General features: G+C 48.8%; 1 protein-coding gene across 1 annotated transcript; it reads right to left on the bottom strand.

The window, feature by feature from the left end:
- Nucleotides 1-449: 449 nt before the first annotated feature.
- Nucleotides 450-6,764, bottom strand: TMEM208 (transmembrane protein 208). The gene is made up of 6 exons (XM_085314455.1): nt 6,412-6,764; nt 6,229-6,324; nt 6,014-6,073; nt 5,600-5,736; nt 1,941-2,025; nt 450-902 (listed from the first exon to the last, which is right to left on the bottom strand). The coding sequence occupies exons 1-6, from the start codon at nt 6,415-6,417 to the stop codon at nt 765-767; spliced, it is 522 nt and encodes a 173-aa protein (XP_085170581.1). The 5' UTR covers nt 6,418-6,764; the 3' UTR covers nt 450-764.
- Nucleotides 6,765-7,599: the final 835 nt, after the last annotated feature.

The following is a 7,599-nucleotide window of genomic DNA, read 5'->3' as shown; positions in this document are numbered from 1 at the left end:
CCCAACCCAACACACAATGAAGGTGTGTTTCAAAACTCTTTCCCTGCCTAGCTCCCCTGAGCTGTTCCTGGTCTCTACCACATGTGATCTCTGCCACAGTCTCTGCACCCCAGCTACACCATCCCTGGGAGAGCTCTTTTTCAAAGAAAACCTGGATTTGGCTTTAGCCTCTTTTAGCTGGAGCCTTTTATCCCATTGAGCTCGCCCAAAAGTCACATAGGCCAATCTGTGCCTCCAAAGAGACCAGTCTCAATCCTGAAAGCTCCAAGTTTGGCTGTGAGTAGTTCAGGCCCTCCAGCTGCTTCATACGCTGTGGCATAGAGTGAGCTACGGAAGAGACAAGATCAGTTCTCTGGGGGGGTTTCACTTTCATCTGGGCTAGCCCTCCAGGGATATGTTAGTATTTATAACAGCTCCCCTCTGCAAGTACTAGCACACCACCAGCAAAGTCAATTAGATTGCTCTTTAATATAGTATTTCCTCCAATATTGCAGTCCCCACCCCTGAATGCAATACAGCACTGCTTTAAAAAAGTATTTACACACATCCCAGCATAACCCACCCTTGTCATCACAAGGAGCAAGGCCTCAACTGGCACTAAGAACCAACCAAGGGAAGTCTCTTGAAGCCTTTACAGTGAAACGGCAGCCATGACAAAGGGCAACATAGATACTGTGATGGTTTCTGATTGGTTTCAGTTGCATCCATGATGAAGTAACAGCATGGAGATGAGAGACAGCATTAATCCATCCCTCCAGCCAGGGCTAGAAGCGTTTCATTTGACGGCGTTCTTGTCGGCGCTGTTTCTTCTCATTTGGCTCCAGACTGGCAGCCGAAGAGTCTGCTGTAAACCAGGGCCCCAGGATGTTCACCCACAGGAGATAGAGTGCACGCCCTGGAGCCTGCAAAACACATGTRGCAACAAACTCAGTCCCTTTGGATGAAACTCTGGCAGGGGTAGTGCTAAGGTCAGAAGGGCTGGTCCTATGGAGGACGCCAAGGGAGCTGGCAAATGTCTCCAGGCTGGAACAAGGACACCATAAGATGCACTGAAATCAAAGGCAGTGGCAGACACCCAAAATAAATGGCCTGATTTCACATGTCTCTGAGAGCACAGCACTTAAGCTTCATGTATGGAAATCTCAGCATCAGTTCTGAATTACCCAGAAAAATCCAGCTTCTCAGACATTCTCTCCCTCCTTCAGGAAGGAAAGTATTATTTCTTCTTTAAATGAAAGAACATGATCCATGTGGTATCTGGGATAGTCACAGTGGAGGCTGCGCTCTGCCAGTACTAGCACAAAAGGAACTTGTGAGTAAGGGCTGAAACAAGATGTCTCTCCACTCTCCCAAGACTGCTTTATACTCGCTCATGAGATATATACAAAGTAACTGTGTGTTTTTTTAATTGTTTGGAGATTTTTAACCCTTTTGCAAAAGTTGTTTTAGCTGGACAAATGTTTCAGGAGTAAAGTGTCTGGTATGTTAATGGTATCAAAGCCTGCAGAGTTTCATCTACTGAATGCAGTGTCCAGCAGTTCCCAAACCCAGTCAGTGCAGGCAAATGAGTATGAAGACCAAACATAAAGAGACACAGTCTGTTTATTAGACTGTCACAAAAAGGCAGGGAAAACAGCTCTACACACTTAATCTCCCATGTTTTCTGTTGCCTTTCCACATGACTAGAGAGAAAGGCCAAGACAACCTAATTTTTGCATGGTTTACAATGAGGTATACCCAGAGGGATCAGAAATTCCCTTTCCCCTGTATTATGGTCTCTTTTAAACAAGATTTGTTGGGGAGATTAAACAATTTATCAGAAACCAGCTTTGGCCTGAAACAGGACATGGAGAAATGAAACAGGTCAATAAAGTCTCCAGTTCTGAAAACAGGGAAAGACAGGGACAATTTAGAACAACAAGGAAAATTGTAGGGTTTACCAAGAGCCAGAAGTACCAGACGTAGAGTGAGAAGCAGCTCAGCACTTGGACGATAGCTGTCAGCAGGATCACATCCTTAAGGTGCCTGAGGGAAGAAAAGCAAAACCTCTAAGTTCCAGCCCCTGCTGCTGTGCCAATGCAAGCCACCTGCTGCGTTTAAGGAACAACTCTCTGCCTGGTCCAATCAAAGGAGCTGTCCCTACGAGTATGCCCATTTTGCTATGTGAGTTAATCTAGAAAGAATAGCAATAATCAAAAAAAAAAAAAAAGAAAAAAGAAAAAAAGAAAAAGAAAGAGAAAGAGAAGACAAGTCCAGCCCTGGACTAGAGGCCTGAGCTAGGATCCCCACCCAAAAGGACCCTAAGAAATTTGAGGAATGTGAGGGGAATATCAGCAACAAAACCAACCTCCCAACAGCTGGCAACAATAGCAGGCACCTGCCTGTTTATCTGGACAATATTGCGGCATAAAGTATAGTTGCTTACATGCTCATGGCTGGCTGCACCAGGGGAAAGCATGAATTTTCACCGTGCCATTTCACACACTGACAGCTAGTTCTTCTGCAGACAGACACACTCAGCTGTGCCTACTGTCACCAAATAGCTGAGGTGCTGTAGGGACAAACACACTATCACTCACACCCTGAGCTACAACAATACACAGCTCCTACTCCTGCTCATCTGACTCTGGGATTTTCCATGCCAACCTGAGGCAGTGATGAGAGCAGCCACGAACAGGGACAAGCTGCCCACATCTCAAATACCACCCTCCTGGGGGAACTGATGCTCAGGACAGCATGTCAGAATGAACACAGACAGCTATTTATCTTTCAACACAAGCCACATGGTGCCATAATGGGATGGGTCAGGAAAAATGCCAACTCCTTCACTCCCACTAAATCATTATCTGCTGGAGTAAGAAATGCTCAACATACATCCAAGAATGGGTTAAGAAAACAAAGGCAATGAGCTAGCCCATCTCATTCTGAGCAGCACAGTGCAAAAGTAGAGATTAGATAGTGAGCACCAGAAACAACTGGTTTAGAGCAGAACATCATCACCACATCAAGCACTCAAGACACTGCAGAATTTACCATAAACAGCTCTCTGATACTAAAGTTCAGAAATTTAGCGTTTTACCCAAGATCACATAGAGGGTCATAGCAGAGCTCCCACTGAACCCAGCTCCTCAAAGAGACCAGCAAGTCCCTACACCATAAGATCAGCCTTCCTCAATCCTGGAGCAATACTTGGCATCCATTTCAGTTACAGACATCATAAGGGAAACACCTTCAAATCAGCAGTGTTCAAGAAACAGTTTCAAAAGAACATGCTTTAACTGTAGCATAGTCAACTCAAAGACAGGAAAACATTCACTGCTTTCTGAAAGTAACCTCTAGCTTAGTCCTCTGGTTTACAAAGTGCTTCACATGACAAATGGACACACACAGTGGGAGGAGCACTGAATATTAATTGTTAACGTTTGTGTACCTGCCACTCTAAGATTAAAGGGGTTAAAATAATGAAGGACTTGCACTCTCAGGACGTYGGGCTCTGAAAAAGCTTGGATACAACAGTGTCGGGCAAGAATGGGATGGTTATTTCAACTGTGCAGTTTGTGTTTTTACAGCATTACCTCTGTGCTACATTGTATTTTCCACAGCCCTTATTATTTACCTCAAACAAACACCAGTTAGTTTTAACCTACCAGAAAAACCACCCCTACTGTGTACTGCTTAGACAGAAATACTTTGGTGGCCCCAGTACCTTCCAGGGAAAGTTCTGCATCTACAGCTAGGACTGTGGATGTATTACAACTGTACTTGTCATCTTTTCACAATAGGTCAACAGAATCCCTATATTGAAATCTGTCAGTCATCTCCCCTGACAATGCCATCTCACTCATCCATGGATCACTTAGCAGGGGCACCAAGTGTGCTTTGGTGCCTGTTACATCCCAACAGCTTCTCCTAGAACTAGAATACCAAAGATGACATAAGATTTATTTTCCTTATTCAAATGTCCCATGTGGTGTCTTGCACAAGCAAAGGTACTCAAAATACTTTATATGCTTTTATAATAAGTCAGGAGAGCCAAAAGACATGGCAAGTATAAGACAGGAGAAAAACACTATGCTGACAAGCAGAAAAAAGAAGTTACTACAGGACAAACAAGGTGAAAAACACACTGCTCACACACCACACTAGAAATAAGTAATTTCCTCTCTTTTTGAACACCTCCTCCCTGTGCCTAAATCTCTTACATTGGGCCTTTTGCACCACTTTGCACATGAAAATTTCCTACTCCAACAAAACCACTCCAGGTGAGACATCGTCCTGTACAGAGACAGCAGTAGGTTCTGTGCTGCACACGTCAGCCTGCTGTTAACATTCCAATGGATCTGCTAGCTGCAGAAATGCCCTTCCAGCCAGAGTAACACTTCAGAACATGACATGACACAGAGCTGCTTCCCCGAACATGACTATTATGTTACTCCTCTTGACTGGCAGGCAAGAAGCTGCAGCAAGAGACCTGTTTACCAAGAAGAGCACAACAGAAACCAGCAATGCTCCTCATGTACTGCCTCCTCACTCAGACAGTGGCATTGCTAATCCACCCAGCACAAACTGGCTGCCTGTCTCCTGCTTTGTGTCACCTGCCCTATTGCTTTTGGATTACGGTTCTGCCTAGAGAGCTACTGAGAACGTGGCCCCGTTGAGTTTCTTCAAAAGACTGGCAGCAAGTGGCAGTCAGTCCTAAATGCCATAGTGTACAGCCTCCATGGTCATCTGAGGGAAGGAACAAAGTACTCTGGATACATCACTGAACACATGCTAAAAAAAAACTAACAAAGAGTGAACAAAGAGATGGAGGCTGAGAACAAAACTTGAAGCACGAACAATTATTTGACTGTTTTCTGTAACTGGGTTGGGTCTTACTGGAAGATACAGAAATCTAGAAAATATTTCTACTGCTTCAGCACGATTATCTCTTTATTTTACTTAACATCACTTTGCAGGAATTGTTGTGTGTTCTCTGATCAAGAAAAAGACAAGAGAACTGGGTAACACACAAGTATAGAAGACAAAAAAAAATAAAGGAAAGCAGGTAGCTTTTGTTTGGTTAAGACAACAGGGATGGTTTTGGTGTGAAGGTAATTGGATTAGGTGGAGCAAGTGACAGTCTGTGCCTTTCTGCTCTGTCAAATACTATCTGCAGTAGTGATCTAAAAAAAAAGAAAAAAAAAATCACTGTGTGCAGAAGTATGCACAGGGTCAATGATGATTTTTCACTGGAAGAAGGTCTTCAGCTGCTCCAGCTGAGCTACTTGTGGCCTGCTACGTGGTTACTGAATAAATGCCCTAAGGAGAGCGGCTATTCCAGGCTAACACATTCACATGGTGGCTCACTACTAGTGCACTCCAAGTCAGCCATTCAGATAATGAGAACAGTTAGGTGCATTCCTGGGGGGAAAAAAAGGTTAAAAGCAAAATGCACTGTAAGGAAAGTGCTTCCAGCTCCTCCCACACATGCACTGGGAGACAACTTGGATTTAGAGCTGAAGGTCTAGATTCATCCTTCCAGTGCTCTCCCGGGTCTCCTTGCACGCTCAGGCAGCAGGTCCTGCTCACCTGGACTCGTGCAGGTGTGGACACTCACTCTGCCATCCCCTGCTCCATATTCAGGTCAATCCCCCCGTCAGCAAGGCTGCCATCATCTGTGAAAGACGGCTTTGCCATGGAGTTCATGGAGCGGTAGCTGGTGCCGTATACCACCAAACTGAACACAAACGCAAGCTGCAACATGGAAACAGAGGTCAGCTAGGAAAGCCATGACTCCCCAGATAAAGCAGCAAGGGCTGAAGCACAAGTCTGCTGTTATGCAGTGCCTGCCCACCACTGACATCAGGACTACGCCTGAAAGGACCAGGTTTTCTGCTTGGCCTCAGTGCACACAGGGCCACCACCAGTGAGAGGCCCCCACTATCCCAGCAAAGGGAAGGAATGACTGCCACCCCCCCCCAGCCCATCCTGCCCTCTGCATCGTATGGGGTGAGGGCATCCCACTGCTCACCCATGTCCAGACAGAGGCCGTGGGGTAGCAGATCACCAGGTTCACGGTCGCATACACAGCCTGCAGAAAGAGCACAGCAAGGCTGCAGCGCAGGGGCAGCGGGCCTTGCGCCCGCGCTACCGCAGCCACAGAGCCCCTCGGGCCTGCCCCACGGCAGGGCTTGGCCCAGGCCTGGGCGGCGCGGCCCCACTCTCGCCAGGCCCAGCCGCACTCACAGAAGCCCCGAGGATGACGCGGAGATAGAAACGCAGCGTCTCCCTGTTCTCCTCAAAGATCTGCTTCTTGCCTTTCGTGCCTGCCTTCCCCTTGGGCTGCAGAGCAAAGAGATCCRGGTCAGTGGCCGGCTACAGCGCAGCACGGCCCGGCCGCGCCGCGCCGCGCCGCGCCACGCCACTCACCGCCATGGCCGCGCCAGCCTGCCGCTGCACTGCCGCCTTCCGCCGCTGCGACCTCACCGGAAGGGCGCCCTGGGCCGCCGCACTTCCGAGGCAGAGCGGGGAGATGTAGCGGGCGGGCACATAACAGCCGGGCCGGGGAGGAGGCGTGCGGGTGCCTCGCCGCCGCCCCGTGTCTTGGCCTACACCTCCCTGCAAGCACTGGCAAAAGCGCTGCGCTGCCTGACGGACAGCCCGCGGGCCTCTCCCACCCCTGGCCCGGCCTCAAGGCTCCCCGGAGGGCCCCTCTCCCAGTCATGCCTGTCCCCGCAGGCCGCACGCCAGGGTCGCTGTGGTGCCTCTGGGTTCAGGATGTTGCTGCCTCCCCTTCTCCCCCATTCCCTCTCCTTTGGCTCTTAGGAGAAAGTCATCTACAACATCCTGGGGATGTCAGTCCTGCACAACCAGGCCAAACCTGGGTGACCTGTTTTTTCCTTGACTGCTGCACTCTCTCCCAGGATGGGATTCAGTGCATTGAGCAGCAGCTGCAGCGCCTGGCTCAGCAGGGTAGCAGTTTCGYGGAGGCTTTTTCCCAAATCTTGCCTTTGCATATCCCTGCTTGTCCTCGCTGGATCTGCTTCCTGATGTCTGGGACTCTGTTCTCCAAGCCTGAGACAATCCTCTGAGCCCAAGAGGCCCCAACTCACCTGCAGGAACTGAACTTGTCCAGCTTGCAATACTTGTCTGTTCTCAGGTTCAACAGCCTGACTGGCTGCATGCTGTGGCTCACCATGTGCTCTCTGGCCCACCACTACTTCACCTTTGAGTTTGACCCCTTCTGTGACTCCAACAACTACAAGTCCTCTTCTGTACTGCCCTTCCACAACTTCCTGAGGTTCTTGAGGGAGCGGGAGAGTGGTCTTCAGGCCTTGGATTTGCATGGCACCAGCATCAGAGCACAGCTTATGCAAATCCTAGTGCAAGTAGAGAAACCATGTCTCCAGCAGCTCATACTTCGGAACTCCCAGAACCTCTCTGTTGAAAGCATCAGCTTTGTCTGTGAGCACCAGCCAGGCTTGACCTGCCTGGACCTAAGTGGATGCACAGACCTCACTGACAGGGCAACCCTCACTGTATCATCCCATCTCCCAGGCCTGCAGCGCCTGTGTCCGGGGAAGCTCTGCGGACTGACTGAGGAGGCTTTCAGAAGGA

This window comes from Rhea americana, unplaced genomic scaffold (genome assembly GCF_003343005.1).
Source record: "Rhea americana isolate MKP2758 unplaced genomic scaffold, rheAme1 scaffold_403, whole genome shotgun sequence".
Classification (NCBI taxonomy): domain Eukaryota; kingdom Metazoa; phylum Chordata; class Aves; order Rheiformes; family Rheidae; genus Rhea; species Rhea americana.
Note: the sequence above shows the minus strand (reverse complement) of the source record. Positions and strands in the feature narration are given on the sequence as shown.

Bases quoted from the DNA above. Each gene is read 5' to 3' on its own strand.
- TMEM208 (XM_085314455.1), bottom strand. The intron at 6,074-6,228 runs GTGAGTGCGGCT...CTCTTTCTGCAG, and splicing joins GCGTCATCCTCGGGGCTTCT to GCTGTGTATGCGACCGTGAA. The intron at 903-1,940 runs GTAAACCCTACA...TGTGTTTTGCAG, and splicing joins TCTGGTACTTCTGGCTCTTG to GCTCCAGGGCGTGCACTCTA.